The 17,268-nt window shown below is 50.7% G+C and overlaps 2 protein-coding genes across 7 annotated transcripts in view; both read right to left on the reverse strand.

The window, feature by feature from the left end:
* The window catches only part of LOC140914384 (RNA-binding protein 4B), a 25,238-nt gene extending 13,701 nt beyond the window's left edge, over positions 1–11,537 (reverse strand). For 5 of the 6 annotated variants that reach the window (XM_073352058.1, XM_073352055.1, XM_073352057.1 and 2 more), the window contains exons 1-2: positions 11,435–11,537; positions 10,413–10,835 (exon numbers count right to left, since the gene is read on the reverse strand). In XM_073352058.1, the coding sequence (XP_073208159.1) occupies positions 10,413–10,824 (412 nt within the window). In that variant the 5' untranslated portion in view covers positions 10,825–10,835; positions 11,435–11,537. The remainder of the gene's footprint in view (positions 1–10,412; positions 10,836–11,434) is intronic. The other variant, XM_073352056.2, reaches the window with a different exon arrangement.
* The window catches only part of LOC140914383 (RNA-binding protein 4B), a 71,458-nt gene that overhangs the window by 144 nt on the left and 54,046 nt on the right, over positions 1–17,268 (reverse strand). The window lies entirely within an intron of this gene.

Consider the following 17,268-nt stretch of genomic DNA (forward strand, 5'->3'; position numbering starts at 1 on the left):
CACAAGATTTGCAGTGTGCAAGAACCAAGTAACTCAACCATCTCATTCCCTGAGCAGCCAATCAAAACCTAGCCTTTCCACAACCTTCCGCATCATTCACAATAGGGACAGGTTTCAAAATAGCAGCTGTGTTAGTCTGTATCCGCAAAAAGAACAGGAGTACTTGTGGCACCTTAGAGATTAACAAATTTATTTGAGCATAAGCTTTCATGGGCTACAGCCCACTTCATCAGATGCATAGAGTGGAACATATAGTAAGAAGATATATATACACATACAGAGAACATGAAAAGGTGGAAGAAACCATACCAACTCTAAGAGGCTAATTAATTACGATGAGCTATTATCAGCAGGAGAAAAAAAACTTTTGTAGTGATAATCAAGATGGCCCATTTCAGACAGTTGACAAGAAGGTGTGAAGTCAACTTCCACCTTTTCATGTTCTCTGTATGTACATATATCTTCTTACTATATGTTCCACTCTATGCATCTGACGAAGTGGGCTGTAGCCCATGAAAGCTTATGCTCAAATAAATTGGTTAGTCTCTAAGGTGCCACAAGTACTCCTGTTCTTTTCACAATAGGGAGGAATCCCAATTGGCCAAGCTAAATGGTTTTACGGTAAGAATCCTGCCATGAATAAAAAGCAACTTCTCCTGAAAAGTAACATTTGAGTGGCATTAAGGCCTGCTTCAGGAAGGTACTTAGGTCCTGATCCAGATAGCTACTTGACAGATGTGAACCTTTAGCCCTGTGACGCTATTCATGTGCTTAAAGTTAGACATTTCCCTAATTCCTATCTTGATCTGGACCTAAGTCTGCTCCAAGACCAGACTGTCAACTGCTTCTTCACACTAGTGAGCAGCTACATGTCTATCTAGGGACCTATATGGCTCCTGTAGGGTCCGAGCGCTTCACAAGCATTAGCATCTTCACACCACCACTGTATAAGATAGGAAAGTGGTGTCATCATTGTATAGGGACTGAGGCACAGGGTACATGCAGCGACTTTCCCAGGACCACACAAGGAGTCTGTGAGTGAGCCAGGAATTGAACCTAAGGCTCCCAAGTCCTAAGCCAGAGGCCTATTAGGCCATCCTTACTACCCTGGGGAAATAACTGGGTCTGCTCTCATGAGTAAGTGCTCCCCAAGGTGACTATCCAATTCATAGCCTGGCTCTAGACAATTCTCTAATCCAGTCTCTGCCTTTTGGGATAGGGAGGTAACTATAGGGGATATCAGGCTCAAGAGTGGATTTCCAGAACCTTCAATTAGCTTTCACACACTCTTGAGATTACCCCCTCCCTCGACCCCATAGAGCTTGCAATGACAAGTGGCCTATTACTGTAACTCATGCTGTAGCTCACTCTCTCTAGGCCTGTATGCTACAGCTTTGGCTGTGCAGAACCTCAGTTCTACGCAATGCACTTTCAGCTAGTCAAGCCAATTGTCGCTTGTACGGAGCTTTTCCATTTGGAGAGGCTGCACTCCTAAACCCTTCCTAGCATCCTCAGGGTCCAACAAGGGGGAACCTGTGCAACAGAGGAAACTGAACCAGATTATTATCTCTGCACTCAACTGGCCTAGTTCAGAAGCCACACCCCACAAGCACGAAACTCGGATAAGTCAGCAGCTGCGTTCTGCACCCAGGAGGTTGGAATTTTCAACACGCTCAGGTCCTAGCTAAAGGAGAAGGCAGATGGGAGTCTAACTCCTCTGGGCTCCTTTGAAAATCCCAGTCAACATGGTTAAACAATTGGGCTCAAAGTCCAACTTCTCCAAGAAGTAATATCAAATAGAGGGTGGGGAAAAAGCCACCTGCTCAGCTCTCCCAAGGTGGATTGGAATAATGGTAGCCAAGGGCAGCACGCAGTGTTGGGATCAGCAAGTTGTATCAGACAAAAGAAAAGCCTCTGAAAGCGAACAAGGATAGGGTAATCATGATAACACTACTTGCGACACAGTCCCAATGGCTTTATGGGAGACTGGATTCAGAGTAAGGGATACACAAGGCAAAGAGCGTGACAGCAATTGGGGAAGGTCAAGAACCGCAGCCTGGTAGGGAGGAATGGATTCTGATCCAGGTGCAGTTGTATGCCACCTGGCCTCCCACCTAGCTTACAGCTCAGATCAGCTGTTTGAAGACAAAGCTACTCTTGCAGGTTAACTGAACTAGGAATTAAAAGCCCTCTCCTCTACTGCTGGAGAACTCATCATAAGAGCTATATGTTCTCTTTTGAATTTTCAGTTTGGCTTTTTGTGGGGCAGTTAAATCTCAGTGTGGATTTTTGTCTGGATGGCCAGTCATATAACACCCAGGAAAAGCAGCATCTAGACACCTTGTGGCCACTTAACCATTGAGGAATGTAAAAAAAAAAAAAAAAAAGATTTTCAAAAAGAAACATTTGACTAGCTACATTCCAGCAATTTTAAGCAGCTGAACTACCATCATAGTGACAAGGAGGCACTGTGGGTCTAGTGGGCAGACTGCCAATCAGGAGACCTGAGGTCTGTTCCCAGCTCTTTTACTGACTGGCTGGGTGACCCCAGGCAAGCCCCTTCCTCTTTCTGCACCTCCTTTTCCATCTTTTGGCTATTCAGGGGAGACACTGTGACTTGCAATGTTTGTACAGTGTCTAGCAAAATATGGCCATGACCTGAGTAAGGATCTCTCTGTGCTATTGCAATACAAATAACCGTAGCAATCTTTTTAATTTCTAAAGGTGGAGTGTAGTAGGCTGAGTAGAGCTGGCCATCTAGCAGGGAAAGTGGGTCAGATCATGAAATCATGGCTCATGAAAAGCTATCCATTTGGAGAAGACAATGTGAGAGTGTCCCCAACACATCTCCAGCTCCTCAGAGACTGTTTTGGGGAAAGAGGACATCTAACTTCCTAATACCATACTGCCAAAATTAGCTTCTCAGATTATGTGGATTTTTATTTGACAGAGAAATCAAGTATATTTTAATGTATAGAGCAGAGCCATTGAACAGTACACAGCACAACCCCAATTGGGACCTTGGGAACTATCACAATATGAAGTTACTACTAATGGCATCTGTCCCACAAATCAAGGGGCCTGGGTATTGTTTAACAATATCTCTCTCTCAGTGGAACTTTCTACCTGTTACTTCACCTCATTTGTAGGTAACAGTATTCCTACTATGCAGAGGGAGAAAGTGGCACAGAAAGGAGAAGGGACTCGCCCAAGGTCACTCAGCTGAGCTGGGAATAGAACCCAGGTGTCCTGGCTCCCAGCACAGTGTCCTAGTACTGGGCCACTTCAACAGCCCGAATGGATCTGCCCAACAACTTGAATGAAAATGGTTCTGGTCGCCTGATAGCCACATCAGTATATACTGGCTGCTAGACTCTGGTGCCTCTAGAGAAGGGATTCTCAATGTGGGGAAAGCCAACAGGTGTCAGAGAATCACAGCCATACTGCCATCCCACATTACTGACTGGAGGGGGGATTCAGATCTGGAAGAGGTTGAGAACTACTCCTCCAGGACACTTGGAAGAAAACACTGTGGTACCGACTGGACACCACCCACCTCTTTCAGGTAACATGCTTGGTGCTAAGCTACAATACACCTCTTACCAACAGACCAAGCCTCCAACATATTAAGCCTGAAAAGGTGGTAAGATTTACTGCTTAAGTTCCTACAAGTGTACTTGCTTGGGGTAGGGGAATCGTGTAAGTGAGGACTTCAGACAAAAACGTCTCTAACCACTGCACCAGCAGAGGCTGAATACAGACATTCCAGGGGACACTTATGAAACTGCAGAGAGATTCAAACCTACCAAACATAGATAAGTGCCCACTCTTTTCCTTTGCTCACGCAAGTGGGTGACGAAGTGGGAATTTTCTGTAACGTTTTCATGAATCCTAGGCATGTCTCAGTTTCCCTCTCTATACTGCCATGCTACCCAGTGGGTGCACAAGGATTAACATTGCTCCTGGAACAGTGCAGGAGACAGGAGGTGTGTGTGTGTGACCTTGCTGTCTGGGTAGAACTATAAAAGTCATTAAAGAAACTGACCCAAATCAAGAGGGCCCAGCAAGACAAAGACTCCCCAACAACTGAGGAACCATCACCTAACAGCAGGAAACCCCTGCAGGAGCGACATGTGAACAGAGCTGGAGAACAAGGTGCCAGGGGACTGGAATAAGTGCTACCCTTTTGGAGCTCTAAGCTTTGCCCTGAGGGGAGGGAGAGGAGTGGAGTCCATCACAGCTTGGCTGGCTCATCATGGCATTGGCTCGGCCAGGATGGACTATAGCTTAACTTCTGCCTCACTTTGCTGACCCAAGAATTTTCAGATTCAGTAGCCAGATGACTACCAGATGATTACCTTGTTTTGAAAAGGCTGCCTGTGTCACTATGAATACTCACAGAAAGCATTGCGCCCTGAAGGGTTACAGTACAAGCCTCCAGTAGGAGTTGCGATTGGCTGGATTCACTGCAAGGAGGCAGAGAGAGAGAGAGGCAGGCAGGTTTGCAGTGCCAAAAGCCTGGTCTCAGTCCTGGAAGCCACAGGCTTGCCCCTGTGGAACTGTGTGGGTCCTTGGGGCCTGGCACATTAAAGGGGTCACTCCCAGGAAACTGGTAACAGGCTCGCATAGATCAGACGCTGTGACTCCATGACAAAAGGCAGTGGACTTTTCTTCTTCACAGAATCATAGAATATCAGGGTTGGAAGGGACCTCAGGAGGTCATCTAGTCCAACCCCCTGTTCAAAGCAGGACCAATCCCCAATTTTTGCCCCAGATCCCAAACGGCCCCCTCAAGGATTGAACTCACAATCCTGGGTTTAGCAGGCCAATGCTCAAACCACTGAGTAGTAAGTGGTGTTGAGAATCAGCACTATGGGCGATTCTGCTTTACGTGTTTATTGCTCTTTTGGGGTATTTTTGGGGGGGAGGGGAAGGGGTACAGGTTGTTTATTGCATAGCCTCAGAACGAGCCCGTGGCGTAGCCACTAGACACGCTCAGTGCAGCGAGCCCAGCCAGGCACCACAGGGCTGGGGGAAGAGCAGCCGCTCATACCAGCCCCCCACGCCAGCCCCCAAACCTCAGCTTCATTTCAATAAAAAGAACCAAGGACAAATGCAACTTCAGAGAAACAGTGTTAAAACAGCGCCAGATCCACAGGCAGCAGACGCGCCAGGGCCTCGCTCACCTCTAGGCACAAGCAGAGTCTAGCTCACCCCAAATCATGAGATGGTTTAGAAAGAATCATGCATTTAAATCTAATACATTTTGGGTTCTTTTTACCAATCTCTGGTTGGAGCCTTTACTATTCAAATTCTGAAGCTTTTCTCTGTCACTAGAAGGGCTACAATGGGATGGGGGACCCTGGTCTTGGAGGACACCCATAGGCTGGTGGGCTTGACAGCAGCAGGTATTCTTCTTCTGAAGCCTGCTGGCCTTGGTGTGGAACGCTCCCCTTCCTACAAGAACATGGTGGTTCGGTCCCTGGCAGTCTGGACAATGCCACTTTGCCTGCTGACAACCTGTGTTCAGGGGTAGAAGCCCCTTAACACTCCAATGGAGCTGCAGAAGATGGCTCTAGGTGAACAGCTGGCCAGGCCAGCTGTGGGCTACAGCACTAGGCAGAAGGGCCAATTGCTCTGTGAAGTTACTGGCAGTTTGTCAGGGAAGTAGGCAGCCAGACACTTTTAGCAGTACACAAGAGAGGCCTTCCTTCCAGAAAAGAGGCAGGATCCCATATGCCACGTGGGGGAAAGAGGACAGCAAAGAAAAACTCTCTCTCAAAAATAATAGAGATGTTGGACTCAAAAGGACCTCGATAGGTCATCTACTCCAGTCCCCTGCACTGAAGCAAGACTAAGCATCATCTGGACCATCCCTGATAGGTGTAAGCCATATCTGTTCTTAAAAACCTCCAATGATGGAGATTCCACAATGTCCCTAGGTAATTTGTTCGAGTGCTTAACTACCCTGAAAATTAGGAAGTTTTTCTTAATGTCTATAAAGTAAATCTCCCCTATTGCAATTGATAGCCATGGAAAGGCCTGAAGAAGCTGGAGGTAGCTGAGCTGAGGATATGTGCCTCAAACAGCCTCTTAAAACACCGGGGGTGTGTGTGAAGATACTTGTTTCTCACTGACACAAAAGCCAAGCTGTTTGAGCACAGACAGAAGCAGCCATGCATGTACCAGGAAGGCCATGCAAATGTCCCTTAACTACATGGACCCATCTTCGACCAACCCACTAAATCCAGACCAAATTATGCACCAAAGACATTCTACTCTGAAGCAAGAAAGAGCAAGCACCATCCTTTGTCAAGTCGCAATGGGTGACAGTGCAAAAATCAAGGAAAGTTACATGAAATTTTCTGAATACATGCTATTCCTCCCACCACCACTCCCACTCCCCAAATGCTACTCACTTACCAACCCCGCTCCACAAAAATATTTCCTTAAGGTGCTCCAAGTTCTAATGAGAACTCACTGACGTCATACCTGACCTGGTGCAGAACAAGACCACCCTTTTGGAAAACTTAAATTTGAAAATCCCCAAAGCAGCTGCTAGGAGGTGGCATTGAGAAGATGCTTCTGCCTTTTGAAGGATTTTGCTGTTATTTTAAAAACCTCACTCATAAACCCTCCCCTACCTACTACCTTACCCGAGAAAGAAGGCTACACCAGCATAATCCCACCCCAGAATTAGAATGTCAGGTAGCTCAAGCCAAGGACTCTGGCTGGGCTAAAAACAGTTTTACAAAACCCCAGAGGAAACATTTCTGCTATATTTTAGTGGAAAGTGTGTTTGGATTTGACCATCATAGATTAAGGCCTGAAGGGACCATTCTGACCACCGAGTCCGACTCCTGCCTAACACAGGCCAGAGAACTTCACCGAGTCATCCCTGCATCCAGCCCAGAGGTTCTGTTTGAGATCTTTTAGAAAGACATCCAGTCTTGATTTAAAGACTTAAAATGCAAGGTCCAATAATTTGCTCTTCTACCTCCAAGGCTTCTCTAGCATTTGAACTCAATCTCTGGTACTGTCCGTAACAGCATAACTCTAGGCCAGCCATTCCTCTCAGGTGGGCCTGCTCCTGTCCCATATAAGCCAATATTTTGGTCTTGATTTCAGTGATCAGGCCAGCATCTGAAGCACCAACACAGACTAGTCCACGGGTTCTCGCAATACATTTTTGGTGACCCCAGAACGTGGTCACCAACTCTCACTGGTGGACGCACTGACACTTTTTTCCTAAAATACTTTAGGAAAAGCAATTAAATATGCACAGATATACATTACAGTGATTTGGATGTGTATTTGTAGGGTTTTTTGGCAGACTCAACAACAAAAACAACGCTGCCTCCCCCTTTGGCTCCTGCATCCAAGGCTTAGTGGGTCCTGGGGCTTGCTGTGAAAAGTGATATTTGTATATTTGTTACTATCACAGCACACTTAGTACCACTTTTCATAGCCTCCCAGGTAGCTAAGTGGTATTAACAAACATACAAGTATTATTTTTCACAGATACCTAGTAAGTATGCTGTGAAAAGTGATATTTGCATGTTTGTTAATATCACTTTTCTCAGCAAGCCCCAGAACCCATTAAACCCTGGATGGGGGTGGGGCAAAGGGGGAGGCAGCAGGGACCAGAGTCGATGGTGGGATGGATGTGGGGCCGGGGGAGGCAGTGGGGGCCCAAGGCAATGGGGGGGGGGGGGGGCGGCGGAATGGATGCGAGGCCAGTAAGGCAGCAGGGTCCTCGGGGGGGAAGGATACAGGGCTGTGGGAGGCAGCAGGCGCCATGCACGATGGGAGTGGGTGATGAGCCCCACTGTTGTGTGGCCACAGCCAGGACCTAGTGTCTTCTGCCATGCAGCCCCCGGCCAGAACCCAGAGCTGGAGACAGAAACTGCATGGCTGGAGCCAGGGATTGGAGCCTGCTGCCCCGCAGCCAGAGGTGTGGGTCAGTGCCCAGAATTAGTGCCTGCTGCTGCATGGCCAGAACCCGGAGCTGGAGCCCAAGAGTGCATGGCTGGAGTCAGCGCCCACCGCTGCGTGGCAGGAGCCAGCGCCCGCTACTGTGTGGCCAGGGGTCTGCAGCCGGGGCCAGCTCCCACCACTGTGTAGCTGGAGCCTGGAAATAGAGCTGTGGGTCAGCACCTGCTGCCATGCAGCTGGGGCAGGGGGATCAGCACCAGAGGCTAGGGCTGCATGGCTGGAGCCCAGGCCAGCGCCCACCACTACATGGCCAGAACTGGGGGCGAGAGGCCGACAGAAGCTCCGCGCCTGCTGTCACACAGCTGGAACCAGGGGCCGGAGGCTGAACCCCGCAGCTGGAGGCCAGGGCTGAATGGCCAGAGCTGGGGCAGGGGTCAGTACCCGCTGCCCTGCGGTTGGAGCCCGGGGCCGAATAGCCCGGCTCCTGAAGTTCCACCACAGGAGCCCGCTGCCCAAACCCCTTCCCCCGCCCACCCCCCCCAAGGTGGGTCAAGAACGCACCTCACTTCTGCAGCGTTGTGCCCCACCTCTCTCCAGAGACGGTGCAGGGCAGCACATCCAGGAGCAACAAAGAGGGAGTGGGAGGGGCCAATGCTTTGCCCCCGCCATTACCGCCCAGGAGGCTGTTGTGGCCGCACGAAAAGCCCCTGGTGGCCACATTTGAGAAACGTTGGGCTAGTCTATTTTCATTGTCCAAAAGCAAACAGAATGAATAATGGTAATAAAGGAGATTGATGTGCCTTGTATCTTACTAACCATGGGATTGCTGGGCACAAGGGGAGCAAATACAACCTTGAACTGTGGTTTTTAACCCTATGGTTCCACATGGAGGTGCTGATTCCACCAGTAAGAGAAGCATGGCAATCACAGAGCTCATTTCCACGTGTTGAGGCAGTTACATTTCACATACGCACGCATCCAATGTGAGGAAAACTGACAACTCACAGGGAAAGATGAGATTTTCTGGTAATAATTCAATTAGTAAGACTGGGGATCAAGAGAGACAATCCCCTCACCCCAAGCAAATCACTTCCATCTTTCTCCTCTTGTCCTCAGAGGTTAGATTTGGTCCCACTTCCCTTACTGCCCAAACTCCTTCAACCCCACTGCACACACGCTCCCACAACTAAGAAAGCTTTGTTGTAGCGATGATGGAGCCAAGTTTCTCCAGTCAGTGGCCTCAGAAGTCAAGAGCTGAGTGAGGTAAAGTTCAGAGCCTACTAGGGAAAGCAAGGACTGACTGACTGACACACACACACACACCCCCTACCCCTTCAGGAGAGAAGGATCCTGCTCAGCATGTTTGGTTCTTCCTGTTTCCCTGGAACAGCTACAGGGATGGCAGGGAAGGTAGGTTCAACTACTCACTTCCTTCAGGTTCCAGGGCCAGCGACCAAGCTGAGGCAGGGAAGACCCATATGACCCTGTACTATGCTGACTTCAGTTTGGGCTGCTTTAAGGGTTTATGATGGTGCACACAAGAAACTCCCCATTCAAAACCCACAAAGCCACACACATTGTCCTCCTTAAGACTATCCTCTGCTGTGATGCCTACAAGACATAAGAATGGTTAAGAGGCTTCCGTGCTGGGGCAGCTGCTTATTTCACTGTTACATCGCGGTACTGTATCCTCCTGCTGTGTCTTGTTTTAGACCGTAAGCTCTTTGGGACAAGGACTATCTTGCTATGGATTTGCACAGAGCCTAGCACAATGGGGCTGAAGCCTCCAGGCATGCTACTGCAATGCTCTGTAACTGAGCAGGCAACTTAAAGCCCCACAGAGGGTAATGCCACTTTATAAGATACATCAACTCCTTAGACAACACTGAGTCCACATTGCCACCTGGCCCAACATTTCCATCTTCTTTCAATAATGGGAAAAAGACTGGACAGGAGCGAAACAGAGGGAGAGTGAGGAGTGAGACCCTCCCAGAACAGGGATGGTACAAGAGATAGGGTGTCTCCCATCCGCTCCCCACACCCCACAGGAGTCTCCTATCCTCCTCCACCTGTGGATTTCTCATCCCCTCCCCTGCCAACCACACAGGGGGCTGGTCCTGCAGTGAAATCTAGAACTAGCGGCCTAAACATTCTACCCTGAGTTGCTTACATATTGTAGAAGAAACAAATGCAAAGTCCTCTGAGAAATAATGGAGTTAACTTGGTTGAACAGTGCACAGACTCAAACACGTCCTTCGCAGACTCTCTAACACAGAATCTGGTTTGCACAGTTACCTTGTAACACTTAACGTCAGAAGTGAGAGCTCACATCTCGAGCAGACCCTCCCCATACCTTGGCTTCATACTCAGAGATACAGCCTCGCCATCCTGCATTCCCACCTGACCTGCTCTTCTGGACAGAACCTGGCGCTACCTAGTCTTAGCGAAGGCTGCACTTTCCCTGGTTCATGTTTCACCTTGGAACTCTGTGTTGTCTAGGCCCCTGATGGCCTCCACCGCATCCTCAGCCCGCTCCATGTGCACAAAGGCATAGTCCTTCACTATGTCGCACTCGATTACCGGGCCATACTCTTCAAACTTGGCCCGCAGCTCCAGGTTCGTGCAGGTGGTGCTGATGTTGCCCACATGCAGCTTGGTGGACGCCTTGCTCTTGTTCTTGCTGGCTTCCACGTTGATGCAGACACCATGCAGCTTGTGGTGATGCAGGTTACGGATGGCATCTTCGGCCGCTGTCTTGTCTTCGATGTGCACAAAACCATAGTTTTTGATAATGTCACATTCCAGCACCTTCCCATACTGCTCAAAGAGCGACCGGATCTCTTGCTCCGTTGCCTCCCGGGGCAGATTCCCAATGAAGAGTTTCACCATCTCAGCAGAGCCTGTGGGTGGAATAGTTGAAGATGAGGCACTAGCACAAGGAACAGTTTGACTTAGTTGCCAGTGTCCCTGGCCAAAAGACATCAGCTGGGGGTAAGGCAACACAGTGTGGAAAGACTTGTTTTTAAAAGGCAACATTATATTTGTGTAACAGAAACCTCCTGCTTTCAAATATCAGCTCTCGAGTTATATTGTCAGACTTAAGAGGCCCACTTTTTATTCAGCTAGTTGCTCTTTAATTGTAACTCAAGATAAAGTAATCTGCAATCATGGAGTAGGTATTCCCAGCACTCCTGTGTTCTTTCCAGCCCTGCTCTGGGAGGGGGTCAGGTCTAGTAGGTCGAGGGTCCAGTCAAAACGGGGAGGGGGCTGGGCGCCAGGCCTCCTGAATTCTAGCCCAGCTATGGGAGGGGGTGGGGTATAGTGGTTAAAATAGATGAAAGGGACCTGGGAGCCAGGACTCCGAGGTTCTTTCCCAGCGCTAGGGAGAGGTGGAATCTAGTGGGTCGGGGAGGGCTGGGCGCCAGGACTCCTGGGTTCTATCCCTGCCCAGTCCCATTTGCGAGGGGGAAAGCGGGGGACTGAGGCCCGGCTCTCTCACCACCAACAGCACCTCTTCCTCAGGCCGCGGTCTTGTCTCGATGACGATAACAAAATGGCGGAGCCTCCCACCCGCTCCGCCCGGCCATTGACCTCGTCTGGCCCCGCCCCATTCTTCCAACGCCACGCTCCTATTGGCTGCTGATCGCCATCAACGAGCCGTTATTGGACAAGTAGGCGTTTACGTCACAACAATGAGTTGTGTAGACGACCGGCCTTCTGTACCGCGGGCTTCCCAGCCAATGGCATTCCGATAGGGGCGGGTTCCGGTCACATGAGGGGACTGCAGCCAATTAGGGCTGGCGGGGAAAGGGCGGAGTCTCTTCGCGCTGTGCTCGCTCCGGCGTCTGGGCCGCTGGAGCTGCCGCGAGACTGTGGGAAGAATTTGGTTGCCGACGGGGGACGGCGGCTTCGTGCTGCCCGCGCGCGGGTCCCTCTCCCTGCTCGGCCCCTGCCCCCTTCCCGGGTGTCTCCTGCTCCCCTTTTCTGGGGGTGTGGGAGGCGCCTGCTGGCGGCATCAGTACCCCATAGGCGGTGGGTAGATGGGGCTCTCCCGACACGCCTCGCTCGCACCTCCCACCCCTGCTGGGGGTAGGGCTCCTGCCTGAGGGGCTCCCTGCCTCCCGGGCTGCGCTGCCAACCCTTCTCCCGCCCTGCGGGCATGGGGGTGGGTCTCCTCGTCTCTCTCCCTTAACTACGGTAGGGGTTGGGGGCCCCGGGGCCCGGTAGGCGTGGGGTGGCTCCTGTCTGCTCTGCCCCGGGGCCGCGCTAGGTGTGGGAAAGATGTCCGAGGCAGTGCTGCTGTTGCGGCGGGTGCGGGAGCGCAGCAGTGAGGGGGCCACGGGGGCCCGGAGGAAGCGGAGCAGGCGGCGCCGTTTCTACCCCGAGCACCGGGTGTATCGGGCCCGCAGCTCCTTCCTGGACCTCAGCGAGGAACAGGTGCTGCGGCGCTATCGTCTGGACAAGGCAGCTATTGCGGGGCTCTGCAGCGAGCTGGGCTCTGACTTGGAGAGCCTGACAGGTCGCAGTCACGCCCTGCCGGTGGCCGTCAAGGTGACCTCGGCCCTCACCTTCCTGGCTTCGGGCTCCTTCCAGACAGCCACACGGGACACTACAGGCATCAGCCAGTCAGCCATGTCCAACTGCCTGGCCCAATTCCTGGAGGCACTGCAGCGCCGGGCTGCCCGCTACATTACCTTCCCGGTCCCAGGCCCCACAGCAGGGCATGCTGAGGGCCGCTTCCCTGGGGTGCTGGGCCTGCTAGGCAGCATGCATGTGGCACTGCGGGCCCCCTCGGAAAACGAGCTTGCCTACCGCAATGTCCGCAACTACCACTCCATGAACATGCAGGTGGTGTGTGATTCCCACGGCACCATCATCAATGTAGTGGCCAAGTACCCTGGCTCTTGCCCCAACGCCGCCGTGCTGGAGAACTCTGCCCTGGCTCGGCTGCTTGATGGAGCCCGGCTTGACGGGCTGTGGCTGCTGGGTGAGTCAGGACAGACAATGATGCTCTGGGGGGTGGGCAACCAGAGAGGCCTCTCCATGATGGAGCAGCCCCCTGACCTAGTTCACCAAACGTAGTGATCCCTCACGCCCGGCACCTGGTGGGATGATCTGTATCTCCGCATGACTGACAATAGGTAAGAAGGATGGCCCAGGGAATAGGGTGCTGAGTTCAGTTCACCACTCTGCCACTTACCTGCTGTGTGACCTTCAGCAAGTCACTTAATCCCACCCTGTGCCTGTAAAAGGAACTTCTCTGCCTCATGGGGGTATGAGGGTAAAATGGTGAGTTGCGTGGACACTCCACTGGCAAGGCTCATCTAGAAAAATAAGAACTGTAACTATTCCCAGTGTGAATAAGGAGCAGACTTAGACCCTGGTAAGTACTTAGCACGCAGGTATCTTTCAGTCTATGAACAGTCCATTGACTGCAGTGGGACTAGTAACGTGTTTAGATCTTCATCTTTGCATACCCTTAAACTATGTGTAGTCTTTAACAGCGCATTATGGGGCGGGGGGGGGCAGGGAGTGCTTTTGTTTAATTTCCCCCAAAGAAGGGTGGGAGCCCAGCTTCCAAAGGCCTGAGGGAGTCTGCTAACATATTTCTTCTATCCTCCTTCTGTGTCTGCAGGAGACCGAAGTTACCCGCTGAAAACATGGCTCATGACTCCAATTTTATTCCCATGTAGTCCAGGAGAGGAGAAGTACAATGCCATGCACCAGGAGGCCCTTTCAGTGCTCAAGCAGACATGCACCCTCTTGAAAATGCGTTTCCGCTGCCTGGATAAATCAAGTGGCTCCTTGCAGTACACCCCCCAGAAAGTCTGCCAGATCTTCCTGGCCTGCTGTATACTGCACAACATCGCCCTGAGCCGCAGGATGCCCTTAGACCTGGCAGAGGGGGAGGAGCTGGTGGAGGGGTCGGATGCTGACCCAGAGCTCCCGGTGCAAACCCCCTTTGTTCAGATCTCCAGTGAGGCCCGGGCAGTGAGAGCGCGGATTGTGCAGCGATTCAGAGAGAGCCTGACCTAGAGCAGCATCCTTGTGTTGCACCAGCTGCTTCTGAAACAGCTCTTGGTGGGGAAAAGGACCTTGCATGCTAAGTTTTTCCCCTCAGCATCTGATACAAGCCCCGCACTTCACCCTCTCTATAAGCAGCTGCAACATATCTTATCCTGGAGCTAGTGGCATTCCCAACACTGACCTGTCCTAGGAAGAGCTGCCAGCAATTCCAGCTTCTGACACTGGATTTCACTGTGGGGATTGCATTTCGTTTAAAAACCTCTGTCTAATTTTTTCCATAGGGTAGTGACTGTGAGGATGGTTCTATGGGCCTGGAAGAAGCTACCACCTTCGTGCCCCGAGCCGTTACTGGGTTGTGGACTGGCTGTTCCTGAAGCCAAACTGTACATCACTCTCACATGTTGTTGCTCTTTTAGTCTAGCTGTGGGTGAGATAAAATACTTAGCTGCTCACAGATTGCTGCTTGGCTGAAACTGGCAGCACGGAGTGAACTGAACCGCTCCAACGAAAGGAGGGTAATGAATGGAAGTGGCCTTTATTGAGAGGCAGTGTTTCCTCCTATCCTGAGCAAAGCTGGGGATTGGAACTCCCCAAATTTCATCCCTGTTCTATCCCTGAGGTGCTCGGCAGTCTTGGCCAAGTTGCCTCTGTAGATTGGGGTTCTAGTAGTAGTGACTTCTCCAGACAGGGATGTAGTGAGGACAGGTTAGTCCATGTTCTGAAAATGTCCAAGTTCCAGCTTGGAAAAGTGCATGCCTGCAGCCTACTACACTCTAAGTTAAGGACCCCCTTCTCGATGTCACAGACCATCCTGCTCCTGCCTTGTCATGTTTGTGGGCCCTGGCTAATGCCTTCATTTCCAGGGTAGGGTGCTGTATGCTGGCATGAGGAAGGGGTTCTGGCTCTTAGATGGCAGAGGCCTAACTACACCCCCTCTGCTCTGTTGGATGCTCCCTGCGCTCTGGTCCATGAAGCTGGGAATCTAAGGGGGAGTGGTGAGCAGTGGGTTGGGGAGAATGGTCTCTGAGTGGAGGCATGGTGGCTCCCTGCAAGGGAGAGGCAAAGGCATAACAACATTGGTCTTCAGCATTCTAAAGGTTAACTGTTCCTCACCCGCTTTCCAGTGCTAAAGTACTGATTGCCAAGAGATTGGTGTGCCCATAGGATTGTCCTGACACTGCCCATGCCACTGTAGGCCAGCTTGTGGATCAAGGGGGTGCAGGCAATGGGAGACAGCTAGAGCTGGGAGCGATTAGAGTGACACTGGAGAGCGCAGAAGGCAGTGGAGGACATGTTCATGTTTCTGTGCCCAACTTAAGCTCTTCTGCTTTATTTCACCCCCAGGGGAGCAGAAACTAGATGTACTGACGGACCCAAATCAGATTATGGAAGCCAGAGTTCTCTCACTCTCAAAACTGGCTACTTTGTTCTCCAGTTTAGCATGCAAAGCACCTGCTCTCTGTGATCCAGTCCCTGTTGCAGGTGATGCTCCCTGTCGCATGGGGAAGGAAACTATTTTTTTGTGAGGGGGAAAATAAAAATATTTTCTTAGAGATGTTTGTTTGGATTGTTCTTGTTTAAAGGAGTGTCTGGAGGAGAGAGGGGCGGGGCCAGATCCTGCATTCTGTGCCTGGCTCTGACAGTGAGTCACTGCACCTGCTTGCTTAATCTCTGCTTGCCAATTGGTAAAACTGACTATCCTCAGAAGCTGGATGCTCCATCCATGTTGCTATATGAATGCAGACTAACTTTCTTGGTGGAGTTTGCACCCAGGCACACCCCATGTGTCCATCTACACCACTCTGTCCTTCCCTTGTGTATATATATTTCCCCTGCCTGTCTCTGTGTGGTTATTCTGGAGGAACATAAGAACAGCTACAATATATCAGATGAGTGAATCCCTCTAGCCCAGTATCCTGGGTCTGATAGTGATTAGTACACAAAAGGAGGGCTAAGAAATCCTGCAGTGATGGCATAACTTGTCCTGAGCTATTCTCGCCTGACCTCAGGAGTTAGTGGTTGATAAATGCCCCAATGCAGGATGGTTTGGATCCCTTCTGGAACTCTTGGAGATTCCCTTTGACCATATACTGTCCAACCCCTTTATGAATGCTGCTAAGCTGTTTGTCTTGATGTATTGTGGCATTGAGTTCCGCAGGGCTAGGGTATAGGAATGGCCATTGGCTGGACTGTATGGTGGCCCATGTGTGCACCTGCAGCTGAGCTGAGCACTCAAGCAGTTGGATAGCCTGGCCAGCAGCTGGAGCTTGCAGCCTGGTCTGTAAATGTGAGGTGCTCCTATGGCCAGCTGTGAGAAATAGACAGTTATTAAGTGCTACCCACAGGTTTCTCTGGCTGTGGAGAGGAGACAGCTTTCCCTGCACTGTGGGATATAGAAGTGGTGTCTCCCTTACTAATGCCATATGAGAAGGGACCCAGGTGCCTCTGACATGAGGGAACACTGCAGCCTATCCCTGTCCTCGTGCAGCCAGGGTCCCATCCAGCTCATTTAGCCAGTAGGAATCTTCTCTAGCAAAGTCAGCTGTGGATGCTGTGTGCTGATTCTCTGTGACAGTGGATGTCTCACTGGGGCAAGGCTGCATGGCCTAGTGGATACAGCAGTGGACTGGGACTTGGGAGAGCTGGTTCTAGTCCCAGTTCAGTCACTGGCCTGCTGGGTGACATTGGGCAAATCACTTCCTCTCTCTGTGCCTGTTTTCCCTTTTGTAAAATGGGGATAATACTGATCTTTGCAAAGTGCACTGAGATCTACAGATGAATAGTACTGTGTAAGAGCTAGGGATTGCTGTCATTAAAGCTGAAGGATGGTCTCTGTTTTAAGTTGGACAAATTCATTTTTGGGGGTGTAATTTTTCAGGCTCAATCTATCCCTGCAGCTGACTTTAATAGTTTGCAACTGATGTGGTTGTGCCATTTTGAATAGGGTATGGAGGGGTTAATAGATATTTCCCATAATAAAATATTCTTGCTCCCTATGTTGGAAAGGTCCCCTTCAGCTGACACTGGGAAGATGACATTGGGTCTGGGAAGAACCCTCACTGCAGAGCATGTTCTTGGGGCAGAGGACATTGGGTTGGAGTGACTTCCAAGTATTGAAGCAGTCTGGTTTTGGCTGCCTGTGAGGATTGATCCACACAGGGACACTCTGGACAGCTGAATTAACTAAAGGAGTAAAGTTAAGGGCATTAAGCCCTGTAGATGCTCATATTCAGAAGTGAAGTGGCCTTAGTTTGCTGTAGCTCAATCTTCCTTCAAAGCCCTGCTGAGCTGTGGTATCTGGACTGA

The sequence above is a fragment of the Lepidochelys kempii genome, chromosome 7 (genome assembly GCF_965140285.1).
Source record: "Lepidochelys kempii isolate rLepKem1 chromosome 7, rLepKem1.hap1, whole genome shotgun sequence".
Taxonomy (NCBI): Eukaryota; Metazoa; Chordata; order Testudines; family Cheloniidae; genus Lepidochelys; species Lepidochelys kempii.